The 18,497-nt window shown below is 41.2% G+C and overlaps 1 protein-coding gene across 1 annotated transcript in view; it reads left to right on the top strand.

Annotated features, from left to right (window-relative positions):
* LOC309549492 (general transcription factor IIH subunit 5) overlaps positions 1-18,497 on the top strand; it is a 137,927-nt gene that overhangs the window by 50,170 nt on the left and 69,260 nt on the right. The window contains exons 3-7 of the mRNA XM_082249821.1: positions 3,442-3,478; positions 4,597-4,733; positions 6,235-6,327; positions 10,023-10,154; positions 12,711-12,832. Coding sequence (XP_082105947.1) covers positions 3,442-3,478; positions 4,597-4,733; positions 6,235-6,327; positions 10,023-10,154; positions 12,711-12,832 — 521 coding nt within the window. The remainder of the gene's footprint in view (positions 1-3,441; positions 3,479-4,596; positions 4,734-6,234; positions 6,328-10,022; positions 10,155-12,710; positions 12,833-18,497) is intronic.

The following is an 18,497-nucleotide window of genomic DNA, read 5'->3' as shown; positions in this document are numbered from 1 at the left end:
GTGAGGAGAATTTAGCAGGAAGACTCCTTTTCATGCCATTGGAGAAGTAAAGCTAGCTACTGTATTCACAAATATGTAACATATAGACTATGCCCACAAAGTACAGTACTGTGCAGAAGTTTTAGGTAGGTGAGAAGAAATGCTGTAAAGAAGGAATGCTTTCAAAAATATATAATTTAATTGTTTATTTTTATCAATTTACAAAATGCAAAGTGAACGAACAGAAGAAAAATATAAATCAAATCTATATGTGGCATTATGGTTTAGAATCAGCATCAATTCTTTTAGGTACACTTGCACACAGTTTTTGAAGGAACTCGGCAGGTAGGTTGTTCCAAACATCTTGGAGAACTCAGCACAGATCTTCTGTGAATGTAGGCTGCCTCCAATCCTTCTGTCTCTTAATGTAATCCAAGACAGACTTGATGATGCCCCTTGTCATCTCCTCCAATGCCCGCCTCCAGGACTTTTCCTGAGCCTCTTAGAACTCCCTACCCTAATCTGCGCAACTATCTCCTGCTCTGTCAAATTTTAGGCGATCCCTGAAAACCCTTCTTTTCAGACAAGCCTTTCCTGCCTCCAACTAACAACTGTGCTTTCACTTTCTCCATCAGCTCATCTCCCACAATTATTATCTTTTGTGTTCATTGACCCACATCTTTTAGATTGTAAGCTGTAACAAGCAGGGCCCTCTGAATCCTTGTGTATTAAATTGTATTGTAACTGTACTGTCTGCCCTGTGCAAACATTTGATACTATGCAAATCTTGTATAATATTAAAAATAATGCTGAATTCAGGGCTCTGTCGGTGCCAATCCATCACTTTCAGGACTCCTTGTTCTTCTTTATGCTGAAGATAGTTCCTAATGACATTGGCTGTATGTTTGGGGTTGTCTTGCTGCAGAATAAATTCAGGGCCAATCACACACCTCCCTGATGGTATTACATGATGACTAAGTATCTGCCTATATTTCTTACCCCTGAGAATACCATTGATTGGGCAATGTTGAGGACCGTAGATGCAGTGGTTGGCCCAAGGAAGCTTAATGCAGCAGATGAAAGACACATCATACTTCTCTTCAACATCGGAAGATGACCAGCAGTGCCATGAGCACAAAACTGGCAGAAACCTGTGGGATGCAGGTACACCCTTCTACTGTCCAGAGAAGTCTGGCCAGAAGTGGTCTTCATGAAAGAATTGTGGCCAGAAAGCCATTCCTCCAAAGTGGAAACAAGGCTAAGCGTCTGAACTATACACAAAAACATAGGAACTGGGGTTCAGAAAAATTAAAAATGTCAGCAGGTGCTCTGGACTGAATCAAAATTTTAAATAATTGGCTGTTGCAGGAGGCAGTTTGTTCGCCTAAGGGCCCAAGTACAATTATGAATGTCTGCAGGCAACAATTTAATCATGATAGATGTTCCTTGCAAGTTTGGGGCTGCATTTCTGCAAATGGAGTTAGAGATTTGAACAGGATCAAAGGTGTCCTCAATGTTGAGAAATACAGGCAGATACTTAACCATCATGCCATACCATCACTGAGGCATGTGATTGGCCCCAAATGTATTCTACAGTAGGACAACGACCCCAAACATAAAGCCAATATCATTTAGAACTATCTTCAAGGTTAAGAGGAACAAGGAGTCCTGAAAGTGATGGTTTGGTCCCCACAGAGCCCTAATCTCAACCTTATCGAGTCGGTGTGGGATTACATGAAAAGGCAGAAGGATTTGAGGCAGCCTACATCCACAGAAGATCTGTGCTGAGTTCTCCAAAATGTTTGGAAAACAGATGTGCACAGTTCCTTCAAAAACTGTGTGCAAGTGTACTGTTAGGTTGCTGGTGGTAACCTGATGGCAGAGGAAGGCCCTGATGTTCGCTAGAGGGTGGAGCTTGCACAGGAACCCCCAAGGTAAGTGACACAGACTAGCCTGAGGTGCGGAATCTAAGTATCCACTGGTTTTCGCCAGAGCCTCTGGTGGTGAGGATGGACTTCGCTGCGTGTGAATACCAGGTTGTGGTCTTCAGGGTCGACCCACCAAGGGTGAACCAGTCAAGGTCCGAAGGGAGATAAACAGACAAGGAAGATCCGAGAGAATGGTCAAACAAGCCGGGGTCAGGACGGGCAGCAGACAAGCAGAGTCTGGGACGAGCCAAAAGGTCAACAGGAAATCAGCAGGAAACAGGTCACAGGTTCAGGAACAACGGCAGGAGCTGTAGACAAGACAGAAAAGAGACAGTGCTGCTGAGGTGTTTAAATAAGGCAGCCTGTTGCCAATTACTGCAATTAGTCTGCACTGGGTTAACCCTTTAAATGGCAGACTCATGACAGCACATCAGTGTGCTCAGGGAGCGTTCCTAACATGTACCTAGAAGAATTGATGCTGTTTTGAGGGCAAAGAATGGTCACATCAAATATTGATTTATTTGGATTTCTCTTCTGTTCGTATACTTTACATTTTGTTAATTGATAAAAATAAAATATTAACTAATAACTATTTACAGCATTTTTTTCACACCCGGCAAAACTGTATGTACTGTACATAGTCTTAATAGGCAGAAAAAGCACTTTAAAACAAGCCCTCATTCACCTGTTTAGCTATAGGCAGTTTGGAGAAATGTGTCTTGAAATTGAAACAATATTTTCTATTACAGCATAAGGGCTCATGCAGACATTATACATTACAGATCAGAACGCAGCTAGTTTTACGCTCATGTGCATTAACCATAATTTTAAAGATCTGAATGCAGCACTAGTGTATGTTTTAGGTCAGTGTTTCTCACCAGGGGTGCCAATTGGGTGCTGCAAGCACTGGATGCAAGTTGCCCTGGATCAGCGTCATGGCTTGCCATGGTGCAAGGGGACTGACAGCCAGCACCATAACAACCAATGACGCTCTAGAAGGTGTTGGTGGCTGGCCTGCCAGCACTATGGCAATGCATGATGCTGATCCAAGCAGGAGACATGCAGGATGACCCCCTGCATTTATAAGAAGACAGAAGTCTGCCTCCTCCAGACCTGCATTTATCCTGGGCTTGAGACCAGCATGATGAATGTGATAACACATGTGCATAGACAGTTTGTACACTTATACTAGGGCCTATTTAGACAGGAGCCAGTTAACCTATGAACATGTCTTTGGAGTGTGGGATGAAAATGGAGTACCCAGAGGAAGCCCACGGAAGCGCAGGGAGGACATACAAATTCCATGCAGATAATGCCTTGGCCAAGCTTCTAAACAAGGGGCCCAGTGCTTCAAGGCATAGGTGCTACCCACTAAGCCACCGTGCAACCCCAACCACAAATATAATCTGTTTAATCATGGCCAAAATATTTTATTGGCTGAGGAGAACTAAATTAGTGTCTGATGATAGAGTTACAATGTAATCATTGTAAATTTTACACAGTACTACAGTGCCTAATTCTGTTTTTGTTTCAGAAAATATCGCCAAGATAGCAGGATCATTGTTATTAGGGTAAGTTCATGTATCCATGATTGTCAAAGTAAAGAGACAAGAGAAAGCAGATAGATTGATGATCAATCCTGGGTAATGTAAGTGCCAGTAATAGGGCCCAATAGTTATATAAAACAGTTTGGGACTAATGAGCAATACTTTTTTTTTGGATCAAGGTGTGTTGGTGTTTGGTAGGTCAACTAATATTTTAATTAATTATTTCTCCCATGCTGCCCTTTGAAGACCATAGTAAGCTGGAGTACTTTAGTACAACATATAAGTTTAAAGTGTATGCATAGCACAAACGCCCTTTTAAGTTTAGGATCGAGTGGGGAAGGGTTAGGTCCCATATCAAGTGGCTTCTGTGCTGTCTGTCATGCTGAGGAAATTTCACTTTAGTTCCTGTCTTGAAGAGATCTGCCCAAAGTGAAGGGAATTCCCATTTTAGACATTTGTCACTAGAACATTCGTCCCCGTTGAAAGATAGTATTTCTCTTCTTCCTCTCATGATAACCTAAACAGGGATGCAGATGGGAAAAAAATGGCGGGTGGGGTTTAACCCTTCCCCATGGAATCCAAAAGTAAATAAAGATTTGCTTTTATGTATACTTAGCCAATTATTTTTTTTGTGTAAAATAATTTCGATGCTCATACACATGCAGGCTCTTCAAGCAATTATCTTTAGAAGTGTTCCTCATACCCCTAAATCCCAAACTTTTCTTGGATTTAATAGAGTGGTTTGGTGTGAACATGACCATTTTAGGACAGTGGAATTTGATAAACGTATGGATTTTACCTGCACTGGTGAGTGCTGTTCTGGAATGGACTGTACAGGTTTCAGGTAGCCACATAGCACAGCTTCCATCAGCATTGAAAGAGTGAGTACAACTCCAACTGCAGCCCCATGCAGCCTGAGGATCAGGTGCAGGACTTAACTTTTTAGTAGTACCTCTTCATAATAGGGCTGCCAAGGTAAGTATTGCAGTTTTAATTATACTTGAGCAAACAGCAATAGCAACCATTGGCTACTATTAGCATCACTTCCATTTGCATTTCGTTTGCTTTTTTTTTTCTACAGCAGCTCATCTATTTACAGTTCTCTTGCACCATTTTAAAGATTTTGTTCTTTTTTTTATCAGTGGGTGTTTGCTTTTCACATATGAAATCCGGTCTCTTAGAAGGTCTATTACGCTTGATACACAGGCAGTGCGGCAGGAGAAGCTTAAGTCCTACATTTACTTGCATTCCGTCCCATTGGTTCAAAATGACTTCCAAAGTAAGAAATATTTCCATATATATTTGTTTCTAAGTGATTATGAGCTGTGCACCCAATTGTGGAGCCACATTTATACACAGATTTAATTATTGATTTAACAGGTATTATTATAATCAGTAACTTGTGGAAAATATAGGGCATATATAAATATAGTTATATAATAATGCTTTACTGTATGTTACATGTGAAATCAAAACAATATTTCGGATTTTAATGGTAAAATGTGTACAATGACAAAACTTGAAACTACATATAAACCTAACATTTCACTAAAAAGGTTCTTCCTTAGTAGTTTTTGACTTCAACACGTCTATTCTATTATTCTATTCTATTCCAAAGTCTATTCCAAAGTGTTACAGTCAGTCAGTTCGAGGAAGTCCATTCCACAAATAGAATTTGCTTTTTTGATTCTTGATAGAATTTGCTGATTTGATATCATGGGGCACTGTTGCTTTTTCTCATACCTGTTTTTTTAGCTTGGGTGCTTATCTCACCCTTGTCTGCCTGCTGCTTAGCACAGCCCTATTTATATTCATAATTGTATTTGTTTAATATATGTTTTGTGGATTTCCATACTAAAGTACATGCAAATCTGCCTAGACTCTTTAATCAGTGTTATCCCACTCATAATTCAGAGAGGAAATCTGCATTCACGCTAATTGATGCCTGAGGTTGGGTTTGAAAAACTGTAATCAGTAGCTTTCTTGAAATCCTAGCAAACATTTTCCAAGTTATGGCTCAGGAATGCAGTTATGTCAGGTACATGGAGTATAGCATTACATTGCGTTGTCATTTAGGTTGACTCCCCTTAGTTGTATTAGAGGTTTTCTGAAATTTCCGTACAGGGAATTGCTTCTGTCATGGAGTTTGGGCAATTTATTGTATCACCAGGTAGGCAGAGCAAACAGCAGAGTCAGATACAGATTCAGCATGCTGATGGTCAGATCAGCCATAGACAACCCAATTCTGGAGACCAGGTTCTGGGCAGGTAGACAGAGCAATGACTGACAATAAGAGATGATGTACAGGATAAGCACAGACGATGAAATACAAACCTACCCACTTAATTTGCAGCAATATCCATGGCATGAACACTCAGAAAGAAGTAGGGCATGCCGGACTCCAGGACATGACCAAACTAACCTGTTGATGAGGCATATGGTTAATGTCCAGCAATCTACTAAAGCACACTTAATAAGGGCAGGTGTAAACTACAGCATAACCTGAACTGCAACGCTGAGTGCTAACCCTCAGATCAGAGGCTCAATGTTAATTTTTTCAGTTCCCTTCTGCATATTTCAGATCCTATTGCTAAAGTTTTTATTGGTATACAGCCAATTTAGAGTTTAGTTATCAAAGAAAACAAATGTTTCACTAGAAATATTCGATTTATAGTAACATGCATCTTGTAAGTTAATTTTGGAAGGAAGTCGCAGCTTCCATACAATATTAATCATCTTCTTTTCCATCTTCAGTATTGATGTGTTCTTTTTGCCTTTAGGCTTCACAAATCGAATAAGAAAAGAACTCCACAAAACAGCAAGAAAAGCTTTGGAAGCCTCAGCCAATATCTTTCAAAGAGAGTCTGATGGAGGTATATTTTTTGTCATATTATGTAGCAGGCCAGTTTTTATGAACAATGCTTTTATGAAATTAAATTGCAGAATCTCGAATAAAGTTAAAATGCATTGAATTGTACCTATTGCCAAACAGTTTCTAGTTTTTGATAAAGTGAGGAAGGGTGAGAAACTTTTTTTCCGCTCTGTGTGTTTCCACTACAAATTCACCCTCTCTACTTAATCTGGTGACAATTGTTCCTAGCACAGAATGTAATGGAGAAATTATAAAATCGGTTCATTAAGGAAAATGAAAACTGCTTTGGAAATTACATTACCATGTTAAAAAATAAGTTCACCTTTTGAAAAAAAAAAATATAAGCACATTTTTTTACAGGTAAAAAAAAGTAGCATTTATTTATTTATTTATTTGTACTAAGCCTGCAGAGCATTGCAACTGCTTATTGTCAAGCTCCTGCAGACTTTCAGGATAGCTGTCTGCCTGTACCTTACTTGAGAGCAGGAAGATTAATGAACTACAAGGATGCTCACCAGCGCCCTCACAGTTCATGTCAGCCGCAATGAATGACTGTACTTGTAGTCTATTCATTCAGGGCATGAACACTGGCATGGAAGCACTTGCGTTTACCTGCATTTGTATGCATTTTTTAAAAAAATTACGTTTAGCTGTTTTGTTTTGTTTTCTGTGATTTTTCTGACTGTTTTCTGTGTCATCATTTCCTTTTCACAAAAAATTACAATAAAATCATTACTAGTGGACACAAATCTAACATAACTTACAACATTCCTGCTAAATCTAAAAGATAAAACTGTATTGAGGTAATAAATAAAGCTCTGTATGTGAATGAAGTTGGGGCTCATTCACGTGGGTACTGTGCCCTGTACAATGTCAACCACATTTTTTTTATGTGGCTGGAGCCTGTGTTATGCTATGGGGATGCAAAAACTTTATGAACACAGCCACAGGTCCTAATTTGACAGGTGTGTAGCTGTGTTCATATAGCAGGTGCATCCCCATAGAGTAACAGGCGGCTCCAGCCGTACAAACAAACAGGTATTGATTACTTACTCTGTTCATTCAGACAGGGAAGGGGCCTGTCTGAATTACATATTTACTGGCCCCCTTCCCCACTCTCCATCCTGAAAAGATCCCCCTCAGCAGCCGGCAGAAGAAGAGTTGAAGTAGGGTGGGATCCGGGGATGAGGGGGTGCATGCTAAACATGTTATATGTTCTACCTAAATACAGGTGTACCACATAACATGTTCAGGTGAACTTAGCCGTTAACCACTTAATGATCACCCACCCCCAATGTACTGTGGATAGCCGGTTCGCTGTAGGTAGACCTGTACGTCACTGCCTACTTCCTGGTATCAGGCACACACATAGACGCCTCCAAGCCAGCACCCGCTGTGATTTTACACAGCGGGAGCCTGTTAGCAAGTCCCAGCTAATGATTCATGGCTGAGACCTGCTGTTTGGCTGTGTACAGTCACAGCCCAGAGCTCTGTGTTGACATTCAACACAGAGTTCTGTACACAGGGAACGATATCTATGTTTCTCATCCCTGCAAAATAGGGATGAGAAAACTAGAGATCGGTTAGTAAAAGCAGCACACTTTACACACATTACACATAGTTAGGCACACATTTGAACCTTTTGATCGCTCTAGGTATTAACCCCTTCCCAGCCAGGGTTAATAATATGTCACTGGTGATGTCAATGGCAGGTAGTCAGTCCCGCCCCCCCCCCCCCCAGCCTCAGTTAGTGTCAGATTTCTCGCCGCACTCCCGTTATAAGTCGATGATCACCCCTGATAAAATAAATAAATAGAAATTCTAGTTTACATACTATAGTTTGTAGGCTATAACTTTCACGCAAACCAATAAATATACACTTATTGGGATTTTTCTTAACAAAGACATGTAGTAAAATACATTTTGGCCAAAATATTTGAAATTTGAATTTTTTTATTGGATATGTTTTATATCAGAAAGTAAAAAATATTGTTTATTTTTCAAAATGTTCAGTCTTTTTTCAAATAATAACAAATCCAGTGGTGATCAAATACCACCAAAAGAAAGCTCTATTTGTGTGGGAAAAAAAAAGATATAAATTTAATTTGGGTACAGCATTGCATGACCGCGCAATTATGAGTTAAAGTAGCACAGTGCGGTATAGCAAAAAATGGTCTGGTCAGGAAGGGGTAAAGTCTTCCGGAGCTGAAATTGTTAAAGTATGAGCAAACCTTTACTTTGTAAAACAGAAATGCAAGTAGTTAAAGTATATGCGAACCTTTACCTTGTAAAACAGAAATGCAAGGCTTAAAGGCTAACTCCACTTTCGCGGGGAAAAAAAATAGAAAATAAAAAAAAAATTATATAGCATATACAATTGCGACACAAATCATATTGTAATTGAATGGTATTAAAAATTACCTTTCCCTTTCAATCTGCAGCAGCTGTAATTTTCTAAAAAAGCCATGGCTACCTGGAGGTGTTTTGTTCACAGAATGTGTAGAGTATGCCCCCCAGGAAACATAATTTTCTGCTTGTGGGATTGGCTCACTGATTTTCCCAGAAGTCTACACTAAGACACAAATCAGATTTCAGGCATCCCCTGCAAAAAAATGTCATTTTTGGTGAGATACTCCAAATAGGAACACGTCTAAAGGGATGCAGATCCAGTAGCATTCCTCATTAGAGCTTTGCAGGTGCACAGCTGATTGATAATTAAGAAACCACTCCCATTAGACTCCTTTTCCCACATGGGCACAAAGAAACACACACGGATGTCTTCAAAATAACCAAAGGTAGGAATCTGCAACAAAGTTTGTTACAATCCCTGCAATGTACAGAGATTACCCAGAGGGGAATGTTTTCTTCGTAACAAAAGTGAAGTTATGCTTTAACAATTGTGTATGTGTGTATCATTCTGAATACCTTTTTTTTTTTTTTTTTCATTTCTTTACAAGTCATCACATGCCCCCTGTTCTAAGCTGCATAAGGGGAGGTGAAGAATCCTCATGACAGTGGGTAAGGGGGTGGCAGAAGCAGCAAGACTGCAGCACAGACACAGTCCTGTGTAAAATGCAGAGGCGAAAGTGCACTGCGAGGAGCTGAGCAGGAGTGTGTGAGCAGGAGGCTGAGAAATAGCAGTACACTGATCTTCACAGTGAACAGTTAGGCAGGGGGGGAGTGCCAGCACACATCTAACCTTTGGAGGATAGACAGGCTGTGCTCCCAGGTAGAATAAAAAGAAAAAACTGACCACATTGGGATGGATGTGCTTCCATAGCCTAGCATGGTCAGTTTTTAACAGGAAAACAGAGGGACTGACAGGAGCACCTGGGATTTCACACAAAGGAAGCAACATGATACTTTTTCATACAAGTACATGGTACAGCAGACACATTTCAGAAATATGAAATGTTGGAGTAACATTTTAAACCTTACGGGAGATTTTAGTGAGTGGGTTTACATATATGGTTTAAATGACAATTATCCCACTGCAACTACTTGAACAGGCCCTTACAGAAAGGAACATCTACTGTAGCTGCCTGAAAGTAAAACGTTTGCCACGCAGAGGACTTTTTTTTTTTTTGCGTAGCCCTTCTTGAGTGCTGTAATCATAGAAATAGATACTGTGTTCTTGAAAGCAGAAAAGTTGGGCAGAATATATGACATGTATTTTATGTATTATTTTGCTGGAAGAACCACACAGCAAATGCAATGTGGAGGATCATGAGTTTCCACTGTGGCTTCTATTGAAGAAAACCCAGTCGCCTGAAAAAATGGTCCGTCTGGAAGCTGTGGAAAGCTTGGCTAAGATCCATTATTGGCAAGGTAAGTGATTAATAGATGATATTGTGTAAGTAGATTTCGTCCTGCTTGTGTTGATGGGCAAATGCAGCCTGCTATCAGGTACATTGAGATACGTTTGGATTTGGGAGAAGCATTTCTAACATGAACAAAAGCCCATCAGCATAGGGTTTTATGTTGATCAGAAGACACTGTGCATGCTTTTTTTTAAACATTATACACGTCTACAGTATCTACCTTCCAAAAATTGTCCTCTTAATTATCCACCAATATTTGGAAATTGTAAGAGCTGTGCCGTGCTTAGAAAAGATAATTTATTACAAACATTAAAAACCACTTCCAGCTCAGGGCTATTCTGGCACTCCTCTCTACATGTAAAAATCACATTTTTTTTTTTTATAGAAAATTACTCAGAACCCCCAAACATTATACGTATATCTCTATATCTATATATAGATGTATATATATAGATATATATATATATAATTATATATATATATATGTTTTTTAGCAGAGACCCTAGGGAAAAAAATGGTGGTTGTTGCAATTTTTATGTCACAGTTTTTGAAACATGATTTTTTAGGGAAAAAAAACACTTTCATGAATGAAAAAAAAACACAAAACACTAAAGTTAGCCCGATTTTTATTGTATAATGTGAAAGATGATGTTACGCTGAGTAAATAGATACCTAACGTCACATTTTAAAATTGCGCACATTCATGGAATGGCACCCAACTTTGGTACCTACAAAATTTCCATCCATAGGCTACGCTTTAAAACAATTTGCAGGTTACCTATTTAGAGTTCCAATAAAATGTGTAGCTAACAACAAACCGGTTTTGAATGTAAAAGTGATACTCAAAAAATACAAATCATATAAAGTGATATAGTGACATATCCATATCAAAAACTGTGCATTTTTGTGAAAAAGAGTCCATTACAAAAATAAAAAATAAAATGAATCAATAGAACAACAAGTCCCAGGATGGACGGTGATAGATGGAAGACTGTGATCCCAAGGAGGTGGGGAAGCAGGAATACACCAGTGAGGAGTATGAGAAATGGCTGCTTACCAGAAACTAAGGCCCCCAAATTAATGGATAGGCCCCCAGCGCTGAGATGTAGGACTACAGTATTAACATTCCTTCAGTTGTCATGGGAGGAGATGTGTATCAGATATGGACTCTCGTAATCAGCTCCAGGGATAGTAAGAACCAAATTTGCAAGGAAAAAATAAAAGGCACATAGCGTAATCCAGTAAATGGTAAACAAAGATTTAATAGGAAATGCACTTACAATTTTTCCATAAAAGCAAACAGATACAGTAAAATCACGGCGTCCCGCAGTAGATACAAAAACGGGCGTCTCAAGGGGCGTGGTAGCGTCACGTCAGGTACCGCCTGACCGGTTTCGTCATACGTGACCACGCCCCGGACGACATCCCTGCACTACTTTTGGTGACTTTGGGGGCAATTTCAATAGACATCTGTGCATGAATCGGCACAGATGTCATTCAAATCGCCCCCAAACTCGCACTGAAATGCGGGTTTGAAATCGTGTGAGTTCAGCTTAACTCACACGATTTCAAACCCGCGTTCAGTGTGAACGAGGGCTTAATCCTTGTTCCTGGTCAGCAACTCACAGAATTGGAGCAAGAGTGTTAGCATGACTAGCCTAGCCAGCCAGCTAACATAACACAATGCATGAAGCAGCAGTGATGACTGAATGACAATGACATGAAGCAGCCAGTGTGACCCATATCCAAAAAATCGGAGTACTACTCAAAGAACTGCAAAAACTGCAATCCAAAGCACAGATCAGGTACCAACATTCAAACAAGCTCACTTAGGCTAACTGAAACAGATCCGAACACAGAAGAAACACTGCACATGGGAGCGCTGAAGCCATATCTCTTACTCTCTGACTCATCCTGTCTGGGTTCCAGTGTGCAGTGTTTCTACTTTCTGTCTGTAATCAGTTGAGCCAGCTATAGGTTCGCCTCTTGTACAGTATTGACAGTGGGTCACTTGCTTTCTACTTTATCCATTGACAAATTGTCTTATATTCTTTACACAAAATTCAAGACGATTTGTGAATGGATCAGGGAAGATGATGACAGTCATCTGCCCCTCCTCTCCTTTCATCCATTCTTAGAATACATTGCATTCTGTGAAAAGATTACAAGACAAGCAATCAAGTGAGGCGACCCACTATGAACAATGTAATAGAGATAGAATTATAGCTGGCTCAACTGGTGGACAAGATGGAGACAGAGCATGACTCACTGTCAACACTCTCTTTGAGCCAGAACTTTACATTTCATCTCCAAAAGTTCAGTACTTACAGTAGTGTACAGGATGAATTTAACTAAGAATTTTACCTAAAGCAGCAGCATCCACACTTGGAACATCCATCACTAGAGGTAATTTATTTTTACAAAGCAAATGTCCATAAATAGATTTTTTTCTGGAGTTTAGCTTTAAAAAATCAAGAATACATTTTGGTGCATTGTAGAAAAACTGAGGAGAAAAACTGTCAATTTGTTTCTAAAAGTTTTTTTTTTTTCATATTTCTTTAAGAATACCAGTATCGAACAGTGGCACAAGCATGTGATAGAAGAACAATTATTGGCTTGGCCAGGAGCAAGGACATAGACCTTCGTTTTTTTCTTCCACCTCGAACATTGCCAAAAGTAAATGATGTGAGTAGAAGATTGAGTCACATCTTATTCACAGCTTTGTGTAAAAGTGAAAAAAGTCAGTTTGAATGTTACATCCTAAAACCCACTTGATCCAGAAAGAAAGAAGAATTCTTACAATGTTTGATTTAAACATTTTGTTATATCTTTAGAGAAATAAATCATTCTTAGCACCTAAGATTTCAAGCATTTTAATATGTATGAGATTTTTCAGTTACCCGTCAGGAAAATTGTTCACCTAGTAGAATTCCTCAGTAAGAAGAGCACTTGAATGGCATGAGACACAGCAGAGGCACGCTACATATGCGCATCTCGCACCCGTCAGTGTGACGCTTTACAGGAAATAGCCCTTTTTTGTAATTGGAGTATGAACTTTTTTCCTTCAACCATAAAGGGTTCCTCTTATTTATAATTTAAACTTTTAAAAATAAACTTAAACTAAATCTGAATTTTTCAGAAAAAGACTTGGTCCCCCTTAAGGAGCTGGGACTTTAATAGCAAACAGTACACCAACATATATAAAAAATATATCAATTTATTTGAAGCATATAAAGATCATGTAGTAAAAGACATGATACAGACAAATATGAATCAATAAAAGAAAAAACTGACTTGTTTACATAAACATCTAGATATAGGGAAAACTTCAGAAGAATGCTTTCTCCATTCAAGCTGACGCGTTTCAGATATATAACCTTTCCTCTGGAGTATAAATTAAGGAGATGCTTAAATTTATGATTTCTACAAAATACATTTTAAAACATTATAGTAACATTTTATACAAAAACACACAAGCAATGAATACAGACATGTGGTCACGGTACCTACCACCTTAAGATGTGTGGCAGGATAAAGCGGTGTGCTGGTATTGCAGGGAATGCAGTATGGTAAGCGCCTGGGTGAGCCAAGTTAGCGAGTGCAATAAATACACAGAGCCCCAACACTGAAAATCTGAATCTGAATTTTTGATAAATACTATTCAGGTGATTATAAATCATCATCATATCTCCTATTAAAAATATCTTCTTTCAGGTAATTAGATCATCAATTTTAACAGCTGAGATTCTTTATGCCCTTACTTAATTTATTCACCCCCTTCTGTAGCCTTTTCAGGCTATAATTTCTGTGGAATGGTGCCTAAAACTAATCATGATACCCATGATAATCTTACTAATGCTTTGTAAAGAGGTACAATTTTTCTTCTGTAGCATAAGTTAATCACCACTTTCACACTTAACCAAAAAAGTCTCATTATTGTACCCGAAGGTTTAAAAACATTCAGTGTGCCAATATAATAAAATATAGATTTGTATCAGAACTGTAATGGCAGCTTGTGGCTTTTGTGTTTTACATACTCACAATCTTGGAGTCACCAGTAAGCAGATGGCATGTGGCCAGTAGGTAGATGGCACTGTGATAGACTCACCCAGGGCAGAGGCTTTTGGAGGGGACTGCTGGCTAGCCTCTTGCCTACTATGGACCCTGGCTTTTAAGAGAACACTACTCTTTGTGTGGTGTATGCTAGGGGGACCCTTGGAATAATGTTACTTTGGATTCAAGTCCATGTCTCCCCAAGACACACAGACTCTGGTACTCTAGGCCCGGGATCCTTGTTAAAGGCCTAGATGGCACATTAACAATAAAGACTGCTCTGCACAGTTAGACTCACAGCAGATGGTAATCTCATCAACTCAAGCCATCTGTCTTTCACCTATTGTTAATTGTGCTAATTAACTCACATATTGTCTACTGTGGGGATGCGTTTATACTTGTAATAATGTGTATTGCACTTTATGAGCTTGATGCCGGCAGTCTGACCTGGAGTGAGATTCTGATTAATCAAAGCATTGTCTAGGCGTGGCTTTCAATTTATTCATATTGTTTCTGTCTGGTGGCTAATTTGATTAACTCTTGGAGGATCCTCTATGATGGAATTAGCCTTGTGCCAGCTGTACCTCGTCATCGAAACCATTTTGTGAGGATTTGGGTAAATATCTGGGTTATTCATGTGGTTGTTGTTTAGCTATGGTAATTATATTCCTGTGTACAGAATGTATTGTTAGGGTAATATGATAAGGAGAGGACTGTCCTCCCGTGGGTATATATTCTGTGTGAGTTTGTTCAATAAAGAGTTCCAGATTTGCAGCTAAAACAAGTTTTCTCTGTCGCTCATTGACAGACGTAGTCTTCTTGATTCACAAGAACTGGGTTATGTTGTCTCCGCAGGAGTAGGACTAGGCAGAAAAGAAAAAACGTTCTGGCTCCACCCTAGGGGCAGTCCCAGAGGGTATATCCTCCCTCTCTCTGCTACAAGGCATCAGTTTTTTTCTGTCTAGTCAGGAGTAAGGACCTAAGTTCCTTGCTGGGATCTCTGGTCCTGGCAAGATTTTTTTTTTTTTTGAAAAAAAATTTTTTTAGGTAGTTTTTTCTCCAGTGTTTTTTCCTGTGAGATCTTCAAGCAAATACGCCGGACTGGGCGACACCAGTGGTCACCCCAGCCGGCCTACGAGCGCGCGCAGACCATTGCATTGCGCTTGGTCGGCCGCGACACATTCAAGTAAGTATGCGGTGCCGGGCAACGGGCTGGATGTTGAGATCCAGTGGTCACCCCGGTTTCTGCCTACGAGCGCGTGCAGACCAGAGCTCCGCGCTGGGTCGGCCGCGACGGAGTCCCATTGGAGGGACTGACCTTGCAAGTTAAAAGTCTCGCTTGGACGCCAGGAACCAGAGAGTCGAGGCGTCCGGAGTGGTCCACAACCCCCCACCCCGGTGGAGAGGGTATTGTGAAGAGAGGGTGCCTGTCGGTTCGGTATGGTGAGTGAACGTTCCCTTTTTTCCTCGTTATGAGGCAGTATGAATTATGGGCCCCTCCATACATGGTCAGTATCTGTCTGACACTAAAAGTCCCCCTTGTAAATACAGCATGTGTTTGGTGGGAAGTGGACTTGGTTTGAGAGCTAACACTCTACCCAGCAGACTGTAGTATTACAGCAGACATAGGAGGTATAATCCTACCTTAATTGTAGTATACCTCCTGCAGATCGATAAACCGCCATTTAGCAGAGATGCAGGTGGATGTGCTGGGAAAAACGATTTCGGCAGTCCGCCGCCATTTTGCCGTAGACCGGGTGCATGAATGTCCTCAGGTCACGCCGGCCGCCATGTTTTTGGAGTCTATTGTCTCCTGTATAGGGGCGGCCATGTTTGATGAGCCCAGCTACCTCGTGGAGAGCTGGGAATGCCGGAAGGCGTACACAGGGGGCGGAGCCACGTCCTTCTACCCGGGAAAACTAACACAGCTCTTTCCAGTCTGTAAAAGACAGACGCTGACTGCAGTTGGTTGGAAACTTCTCTGCATCGGGTGGTGAGCCTTGAGGGTCCCTCTCTCTCTCTGTGGGGATCGAGAAGCAGGTACTCTGAGGGGCGCTATTGCGCTAGGGGGATACACATAAATAAAAAAAAAAAAGAGGTATTTTTTTGTTTTTTCTGGCAGAGGTGTCCTGAATTAACATGGACCCTGCCACTCATGTATCTCCACCGGATCCCCTCGAGGTGTCTGCAGGATCCTCCAGCACCCCACTGATGGTTGAATCATTGTCAGCTATTATGGAAACTTTTGTATCCCGGGTGGAAGTGGCTTGTCAGGGACAGGGCGCAAGAAAGCGACCCCCGCCTAACCCCTTATTATCTGAAACTTCGGATTCAGAATCTGAGCCTATTTCTGCAGTTGCAGGTACTTCATCTGGGATTGGTGTCTCGGGTACTGTCTCTTCAGACAGTGAGGAGGATGTTTCGGCATCAGCCATAGCCCGAGAGGAAGCGTTGGTAAACGCACTCATTGTATCTGTTCAAGAAACCTTAAGATTACAGGGTATTCCGTCGGAAATAGCTGAAACTGAAATCCCCTTTGGGACTAAAAAACGCATCAAAGTAGCGAAGGTTTTTCCTTTGCCCAAATGTTTTGGCAATCCAATCAAAGAAGAATGGAGTCTGCCAAAACGCACTTCTGCTATTTCTAAACGCATTAACAGGCGTTATCCGTTTGAGGAAACCCTCATTAAGAAATGGACAGAACCACCTGTGGTGGATTCACCAATTGCTAGATTGAATAAAGCCACGGTTATTCCTTTAGAAGACGCCCCGTCTTTTAAAGATCCAGTGGATCGCAAGATAGAAGCTATGTCTCGCACCATGTTTTCCTTGATTGGATCAGCTTTCAGACCAATAATTGCTATTGGACTGGTTTCGCAGACTGTAACTGAATGGACCAAGTGGTTGCGCCGGGACTTAGAAGAAGTCCCTCAGGCGGTATCAGATTTGTTGGAACAAATGATACAGGGGTTACAGTTTGTGTGTGATGCGGCGTTAGACGCCACTCCATTATTGGCGCGAGCATCAGTTTCAGCAGTGGTTCTCAGGCGTACACTGTGGCTAAAAGGTTGGTTAGCCGACCAAGGTTCCAAAAAAGCATTGGCTAATATCCCCTTTTTAGGAGAGCGTCTATTTGGAGCCAACTTAGATGAGATCATTAAGGATCTCACGGGAGGAAAGAGCACCTTTTTACCGCAAAATGTTAAAGGTAAAGGACCTCGTCAAAGACGAGGGCCTTCTTTCTCTGCTCACAAAAAGTTTTTTCGTCCCGCGGGTGAAGTCCTCCAAAGCTCCTTCAGGAGGCTTCAGGGGACGTTGGTCGGGCAAGCAAAAGCCCGCCCCCTCCAGACCTGAAGATAAATCGTCCAAAGCCTGAAGGTGCGCCCCCACCCATAACTGGGGTGGGGGGACGTCTTTGCTGGTTCCCGGATCCATGGCTTTCCAGAATCCCGGACAAGTGGGTTTGCGAAGTCATAAGGTCAGGGTACAAGATCGAGTTTCGATCTCTCCCACCGGCGCGATTCTTCCCTTCCAATATCCGACTATCCCCGGATCGTCTAGAAGATCTGCGGAGAGCAGTCACGGATTTACTACAACAAGGAGTGGTAGTCCACGTTCCTTGGACAGAACGTTTTCAGGGGTTTTATTCAAACCTATTTACAATACCCAGGAAAGAGGGCAAAGTGCGTCCAATTCTGGACTTAAGGGCACTCAATTCCTTTCTCAACATAAGAAAATTCAAGATGGAATCCATTCGCACAGTAGCAGCCTTCCTGCATCCAGGGGATGTCCTAGCGTCCATAGACATCAAGGACGCCTATCTTCACATTCCCATTTTCGCAGGACATCAGCGGTTTCTGCGCTTTTCCGTAGAAGAGAACCACTATCAGTTTGTGGCGTTACCTTTCGGTCTCGCCACGGCTCCTCGGGTCTTCACGAAGGTGTTGGCCCCAATGTTGGCACTACTGCGCCAAAGAGGCATATCGATTCTAGGTTACCTAGACGATCTCCTGCTTCATGCAGAGTCTCCTCAGACCCTGCTACAAAACATAGAAATTACTATAATTTCTTTACAGGAATTCGGGTGGCTGGTGAACCAGCAAAAGTCATTGCTGGTTCCCACCCAGAGGCTCGAATATCTGGGTCTAATTCTAGACACAGTCAGGACAAGAGTTTTCCTTCCGGTAGGGAAACTCCGGAAGATTCAATCAGCAGTCCAGTTGTTACTATCCAACAGCTGGTCTTCTCTTCGAACTTGCATGAGGGTTCTGGGGTTGATGGTGGCTTCCTTCGAAGC

Source organism: Pelophylax lessonae (genome assembly GCF_965119305.1).
Source record: "Pelophylax lessonae genome assembly, chromosome: 3".
Lineage (NCBI taxonomy): Eukaryota > Metazoa > Chordata > Amphibia > Anura > Ranidae > Pelophylax > Pelophylax lessonae.
The sequence above is the reverse complement of the archived record's forward strand: the minus strand, read 5'-3'. Positions and strand labels throughout refer to the sequence as shown.